This window comes from Trichoderma reesei (assembly GCF_000167675.1).
Source record: "Trichoderma reesei QM6a unplaced genomic scaffold TRIREscaffold_2, whole genome shotgun sequence".
Lineage (NCBI taxonomy): Eukaryota > Fungi > Ascomycota > Sordariomycetes > Hypocreales > Hypocreaceae > Trichoderma > Trichoderma reesei.
This window is the reverse complement of record NW_006711149.1, coordinates 1,194,022-1,210,251: the sequence shown is the minus strand read 5'-3', so window position 1 is coordinate 1,210,251 and position 16,230 is coordinate 1,194,022. Positions and strand designations below refer to the sequence as shown.

At 54.3% G+C, this 16,230-nt stretch overlaps 5 protein-coding genes across 5 annotated transcripts; 4 read left to right on the top strand and 1 right to left on the bottom strand.

The window, feature by feature from the left end:
* Window positions 1–3,095: 3,095 nt before the first annotated feature.
* TRIREDRAFT_55559 (uncharacterized protein) lies at window positions 3,096–4,172 on the top strand (the record flags this gene model as incomplete). Its single annotated transcript, XM_006962321.1, has 2 exons — window positions 3,096–3,854; window positions 3,900–4,172. Coding segments are annotated over 2 exons (1,032 nt in total), but the record flags the coding sequence as incomplete, so codon positions are not given.
* Window positions 4,173–7,409: 3,237 nt separating this feature from the next.
* TRIREDRAFT_37271 (uncharacterized protein) lies at window positions 7,410–9,177 on the top strand (the record flags this gene model as incomplete). Its single annotated transcript, XM_006961948.1, has 3 exons — window positions 7,410–7,546; window positions 7,607–7,690; window positions 7,755–9,177. Coding segments are annotated over 3 exons (1,644 nt in total), but the record flags the coding sequence as incomplete, so codon positions are not given.
* Window positions 9,178–10,129: 952 nt separating this feature from the next.
* Window positions 10,130–11,328, top strand: TRIREDRAFT_55669 (uncharacterized protein; the record flags this gene model as incomplete). The annotated part of the gene is made up of 3 exons (XM_006962320.1): window positions 10,130–10,199; window positions 10,367–10,551; window positions 10,597–11,328. 3 exons carry the CDS (start codon window positions 10,130–10,132, stop codon window positions 11,326–11,328), a joined length of 987 nt encoding a protein of 328 aa, XP_006962382.1.
* Window positions 11,329–11,353: 25 nt separating this feature from the next.
* On the bottom strand, window positions 11,354–12,052 carry TRIREDRAFT_31521 (uncharacterized protein; the record flags this gene model as incomplete). The annotated part of the gene is made up of 4 exons (XM_006961938.1): window positions 11,354–11,443; window positions 11,510–11,792; window positions 11,871–11,950; window positions 12,008–12,052. Coding segments are annotated over 4 exons (498 nt in total), but the record flags the coding sequence as incomplete, so codon positions are not given.
* A 1,296-nt stretch (window positions 12,053–13,348) lies between these two features.
* On the top strand, window positions 13,349–15,056 carry TRIREDRAFT_56129 (uncharacterized protein; the record flags this gene model as incomplete). The annotated part of the gene is made up of 3 exons (XM_006962319.1): window positions 13,349–13,533; window positions 13,642–13,659; window positions 13,745–15,056. The coding sequence occupies 3 exons, from the start codon at window positions 13,349–13,351 to the stop codon at window positions 15,054–15,056; spliced, it is 1,515 nt and encodes a 504-aa protein (XP_006962381.1).
* Window positions 15,057–16,230: the final 1,174 nt, after the last annotated feature.

Sequence of the window (16,230 nt, the reverse complement as noted above, 5' to 3'; positions counted from 1 at the left end):
GAAGGGTTGTTGGGTGTCATCTCGTCATTGGGAACTTCATGGATGGGAGGCAGTCCTATAGGAACTTCACGGCGAGCCTGGAGCTTTTGGTGACGAGAGTCGAGAAATAGCATCCTTGAATATCTGTCCATCATTGACCTGCTGAGGTGGTCTTTGAGGGACTGGTGAGCGCCGGGGTATAAGGCCTGTACAGCGGTTGCACATAGATGTTCAAATGAGCTTAGGTCTAGGCCTGCAGCGAATTGCTTCGCTCTGGTATTGAGCTTGCCGCGACCTGACTGGCGAATGGTAACGCCCAAACGATTTAGTCGAGTGAGAGTGTCGTCGATTGTCTTCAGATCAACCGTCTGAATCTGAGAACCCTCGGGCGGCAAATCATGTATATCTAACAGCATTTCATAATTTCCCGCTTGACTAGGTGGTTCAACCATGCATTGCTGCAGACTGTGGCGTAGAATGTCCAAGAGCCTAGCAACGAGGTCTTGAAGGTCGGGGAGGTTCCGAAGTCTCGTATCTAGGCATTGGCTCTTTCGAGCAAAGACCCCGAGGTGTGCTGCCCATATTGCAAACCGTTGTTGGAACTCGCTGCAGAGTCGCACAATCGCATCTGAAGACTTTGTTTTCCGCAAGATGTCTTGCAGCTTGTCAAAGAGGGCTTCGCACTCGTAAGCCAGGTGGTAGAGGAGATCTTCGCCCTCGAACGTGTCCGCCATGGTAAGGCACGATCGTTGCCGAATCGAGGTTTAATCCATGCGTCAAAGGATGAATGAGGTCGAGTTTGAGAGCCAGATCATGTGAGTTGTCTCTTACTTGTATATCGAGCAATGTGGGAAAGCGGGGAATACGGTGAAGCTGCAGATCCCATTCAGGCTTATGCAACGAGAGGAAAGTAGAGATCAAAGACAGATGAATCCATAATCCGAAATCATGAATGAGGCAGATGTGTCCAATATGCTAGGAAGAGAGACTTTGGATGGAATGAGGTGAAGGAGGAGATATTCTGTAGGTAGGTAGCTGGTAGAGGACTGGATGCATATTGGCGTCCTGTATTACTGAAGGAAGGTACGGAATCAATATGATCCCGGTCACGGCATGCATGTATCTAGGTAGGTATTTCGTACCTCTGGCAGCACAGGGATGTCATCGACTTGTGCCTTGTCATCCCCACCATCCAGCTGCTGAGCCTCATCTCCGCATCCAGCGCAACTCAGCCCTTCTGTCGGAGCCTTTGAAATGCCCCCGTCCGGGTCTGTGTAAGTCACAGATCATAGACGGATCATCACCAATATCGACATGCCGTATCTTCTTCAGTCAAACGAATGGCGCCTCATTCAGGGCTTGGCCCGACTGCTGGACAAGAGGAAAGCACCGCATCAGGTGCAGTCTAGGATCTCCGGTAAACGCGTGCATCCGGAAGCCGAGTTTTTCGAAATCGAACTTCGCCGCATTTTTATAGTTCGGGACTTCCCTCATAATCTGGATTCAGAAGCATTCGAGCAATGCGAGGTCAAGCTGAAGAGTCTCTGTTCGCTGCTGGACCAACTCGCGCGGTCTCAGAGCATCCATAGCCATGCGGAAGGGCAAACCCATCACCGTTTACGAGCATTGAGTGCTTTGCTAGAGTCGACGTCTGGGGTCTTCGACCTGGCCAATGGTCCCAATGAAACCCTATTCAGACTCCCCAGCGATTCTGCCGAGCTTAGCAGGTACCTGCGGATTGTCACGGAATGTAACGACACTCTTGATAAAATCACAGCACCTGCTCCTCAAGAGCCGATTCTGCAGCCCCTCCAGCGGCAGCAGAACAAGCGGATGTGGAAGAAGGCTAGAATACGAAATCGGGCCTCGTTCGTCCTCGGAACTCTATTTGAGCATTTTAGGTGTGGGATGTCCCATGAAGTGCTCCTACGACTCATTGAGGACCCCGACGAGGAGTCAATGTTGCCGAGTTTGCAACTCGTGCTCTCGTCCTGTCCAGATCCAGATTCCTGGCAACAAGTACGATGCGATTCTGTTGACTTGTAAGTCTATCAACCCACAATTGGCCGGGTCATAGCCTCCCTTACTGCCAAGCTTACACCAGTTTCAGGGGAGAAAATTCGATCTCTTGCATTTCCGATATCTGCACAGACCTCCGAGAGAACACTGGTCGAGGAAAAGCACTGATGCTGCTGATTGAGAATTACGGGCTATTTGGCGCCTGGGCAGATCCGGCAACCTTCGAGCCGGGCTTTTCGTCCAAGGAGTCTCTTGAGCAACTCATCGGCAAGGGAGCCTTTAAACCTCTTGACCTCCAAGCATTGATGCACGGAGCGTCTCAGAACAAGTTCAGCATCAAAGATAAGCGCTCCCTGGCTGTTAAGCTTGGGTTTTGCCTTATGGACTTCTTCGACGCCGACATCACATCGAGGAGGATTTATTTCTGGAACGCCTCGACATCAGGCCCCAAGAAAGAGTTTCCATACCTCTCATTCGACTCGAAGCTTCCAGCCACGACAAATCCGTACAACTTTCGAATGGGCCACCCTGCACTATTATCCTTCGCCAAACTCTTGTTGGAAATAGATTTCGGACAAGCCATCGAGCTGGCCATCAGCCCTGACAGTAGCCGGAACCAGGCCGCTTGGGCTACGCTCGTGAGCTTAGTGGACCGTCTGGAGGAGGACAGAGGCGACTCTTATCTCCAAGCCATTAGAGGATGTCTTAATGTTCATCGCAAGATAGCGGAGAGGCTGAGGACTCGGGATCTGGACGAGAAAAGGGCGGAGCTGAGAATACGAAAGACGCTCTATAAGGAAGTTGTTCATAAACTTGAGCTTGGTCTCGCCGAGTCCATCCCCCGGCCGGCCCACAAGCGCCAACGATCCGAGTCACCCTCTCCGTCTTATTGCGAGAACGAGCCTCGCAACAGTTCTTCTTGGAGATCGCCCACACAGCCATCGGAGCCTCGGCGACCAATAGCTAGACACAAGAGACGACGCACCCCGGAGCCACAGAACTGGCCTTCCTCTGTTGCCTCGGAGCTTGTCACGAGAGAATGCAAACTCACGTCTAACTGCACCGTCTCGGAGCTCGAGGCCTCTCTTGACAGCTCCCAGCCCAAGTCTCGAAGAGACTTTGAGGTCGCCCTCATTTGCGCATTGCGGGTCGAATTCGATGCCGTGGAAGCTCTCTTTGATGAATACTACGAATCCGAACCCGATCTCTCGTACGGGAAAGCACCGGGTGACCCCAACGCATATACTACTGGAAGGTTATGCGGCCACCACGTTGTGCTAGCTTTCATGCCGGGCATGGGCAAAGTGAACTCAGCAAGCGTGGCGGCAGGATTTCGGGCCAGCTTCCCCGACATTAAGCTTGGGATCGTTGTTGGCATCTGTGGCGGCGTTCCATTCGGGAGAGATGAAGAGAAAGACGTTCTGCTTGGCGATGTGGTCATCAGTACGGCGTTGGTGCAATTCGACTTGGGACGGCAATATACGAACAAATTCGTGAGGAAAGATACCCTACAAGACAACCTTGGCCGGCCAACTTCCGATATTCGCTCATTCCTAGCCAAGCTGTCTGGATCAAAAGGTCGCACGACGCTTCGAGACAAGACCTCCTTATACCTTGAAGAACTTTGTGAAAAGGACGGCTTTCACAAGTCTTCATATCCCGGTGCAGATAACGACAAGCTATTTCGGCCTACTTACCGTCACAAACACCAAGATCCGAAGGCCCCTTGCATCTGTGCCAACTGTCATAGCCCTGACGATGATGTTTGTGACGTCGCACTGGAGGCTTCTTGCGAGGAACTAGGTTGTCACGATGATGAGTTGGTATTTCGTGAACGAATCGACAAAGCGAAGCTTGTTACACATGAACGGTATCCCTTCCACGAGACACGGTTACATGAGCCGCAGAAACCCGTGATTCACTTCGGCGTCGTTGTATCTGGAGATTCAGTCATGAAGTCGGGGCACCACCGCGATGAAATTGCATCCCGCGAGAAGGCCGTTGCGTTTGAGATGGAAGGGGCCGGTGTATGGGACAGCTTTCCTACGGTTGTGATTAAGAGTGTGTGTGACTATGCGGATAGTCACAAGAACAAGGTTTGGCAGCGGTATGCCGCCGCAACTGCAGCTGCTTGTATGAAGGCTTTCTTGGGGGAGTGGAGACAAGCTCGCTGATCTATGGTGATGAGATGAAGGTGATCTGGAAAGGTGACCATCGCAAGATGCTCAAGTCGAGAGCTGAGGAGAGACGTAAGAGTAATGCGACCTCAACAGATATAGTAATACTAGCTGTGTGTAAAGAACCAGCGTCTTGAGACAGATGATACTAGAGGTATGGGCCGTGTCTAGAAAGGTGTCTGTATGTGACCGCAGGGTACCCATCTCGACTGCAGGGTAATGTCTTTAGTGTTTCTCACTCGCGACAGGGAGCGACCTCTTCTTGTACCTTAGGTATCGTCGCGTTGAACCGTAGCAACCACCACACGAACGACGTGGCCAAGCTTCAATTTCTCTCATATATACATCTCGAGTCTACATCGAGCTGCAAGTCAATCTCAAGCCCGATCACTGACCCCCAGACTCATCGACCGTGCTCGTCTGCACAGCAACAACCCACAGATCGCAGGTGGTTCAGCGCACGAGCAGCTTAATCGGGGGAACTTTGATCTGTCCAACACCGATTTGTCAAACGAAGGAGATGGGAGTGGATCTTGAGTGCTCTCTGAAGCTCCGCTGTCCCACGTGGAGGGAGATGAGGCAGCGCTGAGGGCTGTTGGGGCCAGTCGGTTGCGGTTGAGAAATTACGCAGGGTATGCTTGTCGTGACGGTGTGAGATCTGTGAAAATTGTTAGACGGGTTATGATGCTTGATATGCCAGATGGAAGTTGATATGATGATACTAGTTGACATAGGAATTGATGGAGCTTTGACGGCTTATCACCAGGTTGTTATTGAGGCTATTTACATAACTATCTACAGACGGATCGATGCCCCTACCTGGAGCAACAGCTCATGGCAACGTCGACCAGTCTAACCGGGACAACTTTGCTCTAGAGAATTCGCCCTTGCAGATGTCCTCTGTACCTCACCCAGAGTAGGGAACATGATGCGGGCTTCGCAAGCTTGACCCCTGGCGACGCCGTCCACAGCTGATCCCTGTCTTTGCCAAAATTTTCCCTTGTTGTCCGTTCTCTGGATTTTCTTGGTGCTGCGTTCGTGCTGCGGAGTACTTGAACTGGGAGCGAAATTGGCATCGCTGATCGCTGGGGAAGGGAAACGAAGAGCCTTGTTTCAAGTGCAGACGGCGATACAAAGATACTTGGAGGCGAGCGAGGATTGTTCCGTCGAGAAGTGGGAGCTGTCACCTCGAATCGCTTGTACAATCTATTTGTATCTCGGAAGACGCAATACGTACTGTAGACAGGGAGCAGCATAATCGGACATGTATGTTTCATAAGGCGAAGGTCGAAGACGGTACCCGATGGTGGAGTCAGCTCGAAATCACCCTCCAATACGAGAGACATGCGCGGCGACAAGTCCATCTGCCATCAACCACCTGCACCAAATCAGCATTCGTGGCCCGCTAAAGTCCGCTGAAGATTCCTTGACGCACCCGAGATGCAGTGCATTAGCAGCAGTATCTATCGGTGCCTCTAGTCGTGCTACAGCTGCATCCGCGACAGCTCACCTGAGGAGGTGCCACCTGTTGATCGAGCTGTTCGTCTTGCTCAGAGGCGGTCCAAGGTCCGAAAAAGGCAACAAACTCTCGGGAGCACCCCTTTCGCTTCTCCGTCCACTTCAGCCAATGAGAGGGCCGTGCCTGCGCCTAGCCCGCCGCTAGAGAGCTTCAGGACCTGCCTAATGCCGCCAGCTAGCGGCGGTTCAGCGCTATCAGGCGCTATAACAGGACCCGCGGGTCCCTTATTCATGCTCTGGAGGCGCTAAAAGCTCCAAGACGTGAGGGAAAACAACGGGAGGGATGGGAAACGAGAGCCAAAACACCATCACCGCAACTTCATCTTCAGTCTTGTCCAGCCATCTGTTTTCACCACAGCCACCATCGACGCCTTACAGTACTCTTTCGTGCAGCATCCACCCGCTCTTACGCCCTGCTGGTTCCCCCATCTTTCTTCCTGACCCTCCTCTCCCTCGATCTGCAATTTCTCTCTCTCTGATACATGCAATCAATCGCCCTTGATCGTGCAATCGTTCGTCTCGCTCCCTTCCATCGTTGGCGCTAGACCAGCATCTTGTCTCGCATCCTCGCCTGCAGCTCCACCTCTACGCCAACCCCCTCCCTCACTAATCTTGCTAATATCCCACGCCCCAGCTAGTAGTTGCCTGGTCTGCTCGGGCTCCAGGTCGCTTCGGTTCGCGGATCTCGTGTTTCCCCAAGCAGCACCTCGCCGTTTCTCGCCTAGGCCTCGAATTGCCCATTCCTCCTCTCTCACGCACTCTTTTTTTTCTTTCTTCTCCTCTCCTTCGTCCGCAGGCCACTCTTTTGTCCGTGCATCTTCTCACCGAGCTTGCCCACGGGGTCGCTTCTCCTAGCGTCGACTCACGTCTGGCCTTGGAAGCTGCCTGGGCGCGACGAGGAAAATTCATAGAGCGAGTAATAGGTGAAGGGGGACAAAGAGGCAGCGAAGCCGAGATTCGCCAGGCTCGAGGCGGTCGGAGCACGACGGAGCGACCTGGACCAGCAGCTCATCCCGCCATCATACACTCGAAAAAACGCTGCTCGACTCACCGGCCCTTCTGTCACCCCTTCCTGGCCGTCAACCTTCAACCATTGGGCCTTTCCTTCTCTTCAATTCGATTCTTCTCTCCATTGTTTCTTTCGTTCATACCGTGGACTTTGGACAGCGGCTTCCCTTTCGGTTTCTGGGTCTGTTTACCGGCTTTGTTTTCTTCTTCGCTTCTCGCATGCTGGGTGCTGCTCTTCTTCCGCCACGACTTCAATCGACATTGCGTTAATCTAATCTTGCTCGACTTTGCACGACATTCGTTCCATCGCGCCCTGTCAGAGATTTCTTGCTGTCCTGCTTTGAGCACCTTTTGGATACGACAGTCGTTTTCGTTCTCAGCCTACGTTTATAGCATCTGGTCACAGCAGCAGCACCTCTCGACACATCGTCTGTTTCTCCGGTTTCGATACTGCATCGCTGCCGCCGCGACTCCCTCGAACTCATCCTTGCCTTCAGCTCCGCGTGGTGACTTTGCGGCTGTCTACATTTCCTCGAGGGCCTGTTTTCCGCTATTCTGGGTGCTTGGGTTCTGGTCCTTGTTGGGCATTGCTTGGCCACCGCTAGTTCGTCGCTCGCCAAAATGACCCGTGAGACAAGCCCGACAAGGGCTCGTGGCCACAATGGGCATTCGCTACCGAGACACGCAACACAATGGACGCTGAGGAATGCATCAATAGCCATGCTGTCACTTCTTGCCGGTACTTCTGCAGCACAGAACAGCTGCATTTCTCTCAAGGGATCGACAACATGTCCAGCCTTTCAGGCTGCTTCAATATCAACCAACCAGTCACTAATCGATACTTTGTGAGCTCGCCTACAATCCCTGTGCCGAGGGCGACCGAGTTACTAATGGCCTTGTCGCAGCTCATTCTTACAATATGTCTCTGACCGAGAGTCATTCGACAATGAATTGTCAAGTTTCGTCAAGACCAGCTATCTCAAAGACAAGTAGGCCGCTCCTCCAGGTACAGCCCCCCCTGTCCAGCGTTTGCTCACCCAAAGTTCCTTCTAGGTTCCAGTCAACGTTTGGCTGCCACGACGTCAACTTCACAAGCCCCAGCGACATGTACGCCCGCTACACTACAACCGTCATTTGCAACTCGATTGTCCAGATGTCCGCGGAGGGCTGCGGCGTATCTTCACAAAACTCGCAGCCTCTCTGTGCCGAGACCTGCGCCGAGTATGCCCAGAGCGAAGCGTACATCACCGCCGACACGGCCCTATGCGCGAATCCGAGTACCGACCTGAACAAGCTGATCCGAGCCGATTTCACCGTCTGCGCCCTTCCCGAGCAGGCCCTCTCCGGCGACTGCGTCAACGGCGTGGACAATGAGCCAGACAACTGCGGATTTGGTAACAGCACCATTGGCCTCTGCTCATACTGCGGTGCCGGCGGTATCAACTCCACGGATACATGTTGCTACAATGCGGACGCGGAGTCTCGGTGCAAAGGTGTCAAGCTGCCCGACATTACCGCCACCTTGACCTTTACCACGCCTGCTGCCACCTCTACTCCGACGACTTCGGCGGCCGCAGCTACTAGCAGTGGCGGCCACCACCTCAGCGGCGGTGCCATTGCTGGTATCGTGATAGGGTCCCTCGCTGGCGTTGTCATTCTGGCTGCGCTGCTGTTCTTCTGCATTCGGCTGTTGAGGCGCAGGCCCAGCAGCGCACAGGGCAGCATCTTCAACCAGCCTTCTCCGGCCCGCAAAGGGCCGCCCATGAGCCAGGGCAGCGCGGCGCCTCCCCGAGGGTACGAGGTTCTCCCTGGTGGCCGCATAGCGCGCATGTCTGCCTTGGAGGGACACTCGGGCGACTCCCCCTCCCGCCACGGCAGCTCTCCATCGGGCCGCGCGGTTCCTTACGCCCCCAAGGCTTCCGACCGAATGTCATCATCCGAGTTTGGCGACACGCCCGAGCCCGAGACGCCCTACACCACCCTTCGAGGCCCGCCGATGACGTCGAGGAGACAGGGCTCTCTGTCGAGCAACTCCATGCTGGGCAGTGACGTGGGAAGTCCCATTGGATTCTCGTCCCCCAACGGCCTGGCGAGTCAGCAGTCTGAGCAGCTGCCCTTCTTCAAGGACTACTACTCACAGGACGATATCCACCCTGGAGACAAGGTTGCTGTGTTGTGGGCTTATCAGCCAAGAGCACCGGACGAGTTTGCGCTCGAGCGAGGAGATATGCTCAAGGTTGTGGGCATCTGGGACGACGGCTGGGCCACGGGTCTGATGGTGGATCAGCGGGCAGACGAGTGGGAGGCACGGAGACAGGCACAGAGAGATAGCGGCGTATCGAGTTCGTCGGCCCCCAGGGACCACTCCCCACAGGGCTACGGCGACCTCAAGGCGTTTCCTCTGGTGTGCGTCTGCCTCCCGGAGCACTGGAAGAAGACGATTGACGGGGACGGTTCGACGGACACTGGAGCCAGTGGTATCCACGGCACACCTGTTTGATCAATAGCAGCCGTCATTTGACGATATGAATATGCACCCGCAATCCTGATTATATGCGGCAGGATATACAAGGTCCCGTCGACAGATGTTGCATCGTTATACATGTGAGCCTATTGAGCTTATCTTGCAGATGCATACATGACGAAGTACATGAGATGCGATTCCAGCATGCCCCAGCTGGGGGTGGACATTGCGCGTTTTGATACATTGCAGACGATTATTTTACAATACCCATTTGAGGAGCGACGAAGTTGATGCTTTGGCGGAATGAAGAATGAGAGCAACAGTTAGCTTAATCTAGTCTTATATATCTCTTTTGGTCAGACTAACTATTACCTACCTTGAGGAGGCGTTTTGGCACCAGGCTGGGCTATGTTTGTGAGTGCAGGGCGTTGTATGGTAAAGGTCATCCAATTCTTTGCCTACCTGGACATCTGAGGCGGCAGCTGTGAGTGTGGCCTGTGTGTGGCGGTTGTATGCTCTGTAAGGCCTGTCTAGAATGTTTATGGACTTGCTTGTACTAGGTATTGAATGGATCATGCTATAACTAGGTAATGAGGGCAATTGAATGCGTCTTGATTTTGATAGATGGATCTCCAACGTTGAAGCTATTTGGAGCTCTATCTTATCAGTCGCTGCCATTAAAGGCGGAGGAGGGGCCATTCCACATAATCTGCCAACTGCAGCTCGTGCGCAACTCGCACCCAACCTAAAACTTGCCCACTCCATTCATCCCCCACTTCAAACGTGCTTTAATAGGCTTCAACTCACTTTACCCTTCCACTTCTACGACTCTGCCTTTCTCAGTTCCTCTGTCTTCAGGCAGCTTCCCGCATTACGTCGACATCTCTACAGTGTCTTTGCCTCGAAAGACATCTCGAGTCTCGCTGATTGCATAGCTATAGATCAAGCTTCGTCTCCCAGCGCAATGGCAGATCTCAAGGCCAGGGCCGAGGCAGCAGTGCCCAAATTCAAGCTCCTCAAGGTCCTCAACCAAGGTACTTACTCACTTACTTCCACACACACACTCTCTCTTTCTCTCTCCATCCCTCCCCCTCTCATCATCAGAGCAACATCTCTACTCTATAATTGAATTCTACCCTCCTCGAAGCTCTACACACACACCAAGATGCTCACCTGCCTAACCCACACACGCGCGCGCCAGACCAAGCAGGCCGCCGCATCGCCCTCCACGGCACAATCGACGACGTCCCCGCCGTCATGGTCGTCGAGCGCGCCACGATACCCTCGTCGGAAGCCTACCTCGCGGCGCTGCCCTCGTCCCTCGCGCGTATCCGGAATCTCGGCGCAAACGACATTTACGCGTGGAGCATGGCCAGGACGGGATCCGTCGAGGACGAGGTCAAGCCTGCTTCTTCTGCGACAGAGGAGGAGGACAATGGGCACGAAAACGGCGTCGACTTCTTTGCCGACTTGAAAATCAACCTCATCTACCCGTGCACGGAGGCGCACGTCAAAAAGTACAGCAAGCAGGGCGTGCGCTTCGTCACCGAGACGCCGGAGATTTATAGGAATCACATCCGGCCCTTTATGCAGCTCAAGCGCGAGCAGGGCCGGCTCAACTGGGTCTACAACATCATCGAGGGCAGGACCGAGGTGGAAGACGTGATATTCAGGACTAAGCTTGGCGAGGCCGGCGACGAGGGCTTCCTGCTGCTGCCGGACCTCAACTGGGACCGCAAGACGCTCGAGGCGCTGCATCTGCTGGCGCTGGTCGAGCGGCGGGACATTTGGTCGCTGCGCGACCTCAAGAAGAAGCACATTCCCTGGCTGCAGCACATCAAGGCCAAGGTCGTCGGCGCCACCACCGAGACGTACCCGACCATTGAGGAAAACCAGCTCAAGCTCTATGTTCACTATCAACCGACCTACTACCACTTCCACATACACATTGTCCATGTTGCGCTCGAGGCCGGCGCCACGCAGGCCGTGGGCAAGGCCGTCGGCCTCGACAGCATCATTGAGACGTTGAAGGTCATGGGCGGAGATGACGAGGCGGGCATGGATGCGCTGTCGATGAGCTACACGTTGGGCGAGGCGAGCGAGTTGTGGACGGACGTTTACGAGCCGCTGCTTAAGACGAGCCCTGGTACAGCTTCTGAATAGCCAGGACGAGGTCGTTGACGCCGGGGCCGTGCGGGCAGTCCTTCCACTCGCCGTCGTCGCGAATGCAGTAGATTTCGTTGTTTAGGCGGATCGTGCAGCTGATAGTCACGTTGGCCTAGAAGAAACTCGTTAGTCGTGTTGGGTTCTTTATTTAAGCATCAGAGACTTGTCAGAGACATACATCGGCTGACCGCTGAACGCTATTCCGCAGCAGCTCGAGGCCGTGAGCGGTGTCGTCGCGGGCGGCGCACTCGTTGAGCTTGTTGAAGTCGATGGCGTGCTCGAGGGCGCAGTCCTCGATGAGGGTGCGCTCGGGGATGTGGGTGTAGTCCTTGGTCAGGCACATGATGAAGCCGAGGTTGATCTTGGGGTCGGGATACAGCTCGCGGGCGCAGAGCTCAATGATGTTGCCGATGCACTCCGAGGGGCCGTGCTTGCAGTCGACGCCGCCGTTGGCAGTGGGCCTGGCTCGGTGTCAGCATGGGTATGTATACACGGATGGGCGTTTCGATGCAACATCAGGGTGAGGGGGGTTGACATACTTGCCGATGTAGGAGAGCTTAAAGTCGACCTTGTCGTGGATCTGCTGCATGGCGGGCAGGATCAAGGTGCGAAGAGCGTCCTAGACTGGCGGTTAGACTGGAACACTAATAGAGGATGATCTTGTCTTATTGCGTACCCTGGTGTCGGGGCATTTGCTGATGATGTGCGCTTCAAGCGGGACGAGGCCGTTGGAGCTGGCTTCGGCGCGAGTCGGGACGACGAGGTCGGACGCCTCTTGGGGCAGAAAGGGCACGGCGGCGACGTTGTTCCAGATCTGGTAGATGGTCATGAAGAGGGCGACGACGATCAGCAGGTCGCGGGCGCGGATGCGGCAGGGAGAGGCCATGGTGTTGGGGTGAGGCTGCGGGCGGTGCTTTTCGTCCATGGCGAGGCGGTGATGGATGGCTGTCTGGCTGGCTGAAGGGATTCGAGTTTAGTAGGTGTTGATGGAGCTGATTAATAGCAAGAAGCACTGATGTTGCGCGAGATTTGAAAGTGATATGGTCGTCTACTATGGAGTCAAATAAGATGAGTTATCCAAGAAGATAAGAAGAAGAAGATGATGATGATGAGAAGAAGAAGCTCGGATGGGGATTGATGAAGCTGTCGCGAGGGAACCCTTGACGCGAAAGACGAAGACGAGGATAAAGGTTGGACGGACGGGCCGTTATAGCGTCATGGGGAGGAGCGGTTGCGTTGGTGGAGAGGCGGCGCTAGGCTGGATGGGGGACGGGCTGGGGTCGCTTAAGGGAAGGGACTTTAGTCGGGTACCGCTGTAGCGACGTGCCGAGGGCTTGAACGGCTGTCAATGTGATGCTGGACAGTTGGTTCTTTGATATCGGGCTGTATGGAGATGATTGCAAGGTGTTGATGGATCAGGCATGTTATGTACTTCGGTACTTGACTGCGATGTGATGCATGAGATCTGTCTGTAGAGGTACCGTATGTCCCTATCATTGTCATTCATGAACCTACCCTCCAGGGCTCTGTTATACCGCTGCTGAGCCCCCCAATCGCCTGGCATCGAGTCCACTAAAGATTCCCTGAAAGCACTGTAACCGCCTACTGAACCCTCTGGCCAGCTATCACCACTATCAGACTCCAGCATCTGATCTGCTCCATCAAAAAAGCACTCGCTCGCATCCGATCTTTGTCATCCTTGCAACCCTTTCCCCCCCCCCGTCCTACCGATTCAGGGAGGTGAAAACCATCTGCCTCTTCAGTGCATCGACTACCTCTACTTTATCCTCCTACCCTGCTGGTCACATCTGAGAAATTCTCCGCATTCTCAAGCAAAAAGCCTCGTTATTCTCTCACTTCATCGTCTGTACCTATTGTGCACATCGCTTCATAACGGTGTTTTTGTTTTTGCGCTCTCCGTATAAGGTAGGGCGCGATCATGAGATATACAACCTGTCGATAGCCCTTCTCACGTTCCCTTTTCTGCGTCTCGCCTTGACCAGTCGATTTCTCCTCAATGGCTTCGCCAGATAATCTCCGCCGGTTCTTGGAGCCGCTGAGCATCGACGTCGACAGGGCACATGAGCTCTCGCGGGGGTTTCTGGCCAACTTCAGGGATCTGGCGGCGAACTCGAAGGACCAGTTTCTGCCGACGCCGATATCAGAGTCTATTCTGCGGCCGATTGTTGAGCAAGGGGGGCGGTGAGTTTTCTGTTTTCTTCGTAAATTGAAGTCCGGTACTGTACATAGGATGATTGTAAGGCTGAAGACTGGTGAGAGGGCAGCATGCTGATGAGTGGATTCGTACAGACATCTAGCAATAGACATGTAAGGCAGTCTACTTGGACACCCTCACCAAGACAACCCCTGAACTACCTACAGACACTAACATGTTATCTTACCTGGCACCTAGAGGAGGAACAAATCTTCGGGTTGGCTTCATCGAGCTGCACGGCAACGACCCGGATCCCTCATCCCGCGTGCAGCGACCCCTGGAAAAGTCGTGGCCCATCGACAACCACCTCAAGAATGACAACGCAAACAGCCTCTTCTCCTGGATCGGGCGATGCATCGCCGACGTCGTGGCCGAGGGCTGCAAAACCCTCGGCGTGCCCAACGACCGGCCGCTTCCCCTAGGCGTCACCTTTAGCTTCCCCATGGAGCAGCGCTCCGTCTCCCACGCCCTGCTGATGGACATGGGCAAGGGATTCGCGCTGCCGCCGGGCATTGACCTGGGCGCTCACATTGAGCAGGGCTACGCAGAGTTCCGGGGCGCTGACCTGCCGCCCCTCAAGGTCACCGCCATCGCCAACGACGCCGTGTCGACGCTGGTGGCGGGCATCTTCAGCTACGGCGGCACGGAGCATCACCGCGCCGCCATGGCGCTGATTCTGGGGACGGGATCAAATGCTACGGTGCCCCTGAAGCTGGACCTGCTGCATCCCAGCAAGCGGCCGCAGACGGTGAGCTTCGTGCCGGGCGAGGACGTGGCTGATGCGAAGATTGCAGTCAACACCGAGTGGAGCATCAACGGCACGCTGCCGCCCATGCTGGAGGCAAATCTGGTCACGAAGTGGGATGAAGCCTTGTCTTTGCAGAATGAGAGGCCTGGATTCCAGCCCCTAGAGTACATGACGGCGGGGCGGTATCTGGGAGAGCTGGGCCGCATCATACTCGTAGACTACCTAGTCACAGAGTGTCGGCTCCCCGTCGAGACGTTGCCGCGGAAGCTGCTCGAAAAGGAAAGCCTGACGACGACGTTTCTGAGCCACTACAAGCCGCTGGAGCCGCTGTCGGCGCTGCTGGAGAAGCTGAGGCGGCAGCTCCCAGAAGATGCCGGGTCTGGCTTTGCGTGGACGGAGGAGCTCGCAGCGGCGCTGTATCACATTGCAAAGGCCATCGAGGTCCGGGCGGCCGGCATCATTGCCGCTGCCATTGTTGCCCTGCTTACGCTTGCGGACGAGTTACCCGAGAGCATGGACGGGGAAGATGGGGGCACGACGTCTCCCGTCCGCGAGCTCGGCGTGGGCTATACAGGCGGCTGCATCGTTCACTTTCAGGACTATCTGGCCGACTGCCAGCGCTTTCTGGACCAGTTGCTATCGCGCAGATATGGTGAAGAGGGGAAATTGCGTGTGGTCTTGAAGCCATGCCATGACGGTGGTGTTACGGGGGCGGGGATTCTGGTTGTTGCGGAGGCGTTGTCGAGGCAGAGTAAAGCATGAGAGGCGAGCAATGCGAGCGGGTGCTTTTTATCATCGTCGTCCTTCTTCCTCTTCACGCATCATGTTGGGAAGCTACATTGTAGATGTGTTAGCCAAATTTACTAGAGATATATAGATGGCTTGTTATGATGAGGTATAGATGCTGCAGATAGACTGCGTGGAGCGAACCCATGCCCCTGAATAAGCTTCAATCATTGTCATCTGGCAAGCAGTGAATCGCAACAAAAAGGCAACTCTTGTGTAGCCATGTTGCGCCATCCAAGACACAGAGCACATCACCACTGCCTTCTGTCCCCATCAAGCCACCACCTATTCCCACAGCCACCGCATCAACAATACACACTTACGAAAAGTGAACCGCAGCAGAATCTGTGAATGAGTCAGTCAAATACGCTTCACAGACAGAGCATACGCAATTCATCAAGGCAAAAGGAACATAGGGAGGTATTAACGAGGTCAGATTCTCTTGCAAGGGGGTACCGAAGCCGGGACGTCAAGTAAGCAGCCCTTATTCTTCTGCCCCCCTCATGCCGTCTTTTTCCCCGGAATTGTATCGTCCCCCCTCCCCTTGTGGAGGAGGCAAAATCGAGTAAGCTCACGTCTTTTCTACCAAACGACGTAGATGGCTTGCTTTTCAAATCTGATGGCCGATTGCTGCTACCTATGCATAGGTCATCCCGTGTCATGCATTACCTGACATCAGCCGCAAGAATGAGAAATTACATTCTCCCATCTCATTAACTCAGATCTGAAGCTTCGATTTGTACTTATTATTGCCTTAAGCCACGCGGTACAAAACCAAACACTCAATGTCCCTTTAATCATCCCCTTCTCTCTCTCTCTCTCTCTCATTCTCTCGATTTCATGATTGTGTACTCCCGCAAAAAGAGTAAAGCTTCATCTGCAGCGGAAACAGCCGCTTTCCCCCCTCGTCCCGCAGTCTTCGGGTACCAGATCCGCGGTTTCTCTGCAGCTCCCCTTGCAGAACTTGGTGCCTTTTCCATATTACTTTCCAGCTCTCTTCTTCATTGTCTAAACTCTTCCCTCTTTCTTCCTCACGGCTTCCACTCTTTGACATTGTGAGAGTTCTTGTGAAAGCGTTCATTGTTTCCGGGGTTCGAAGAAGTAGAGCCATCTTGAGCAATGCCTCCCCGGATGCCCCAGACGGGACCAC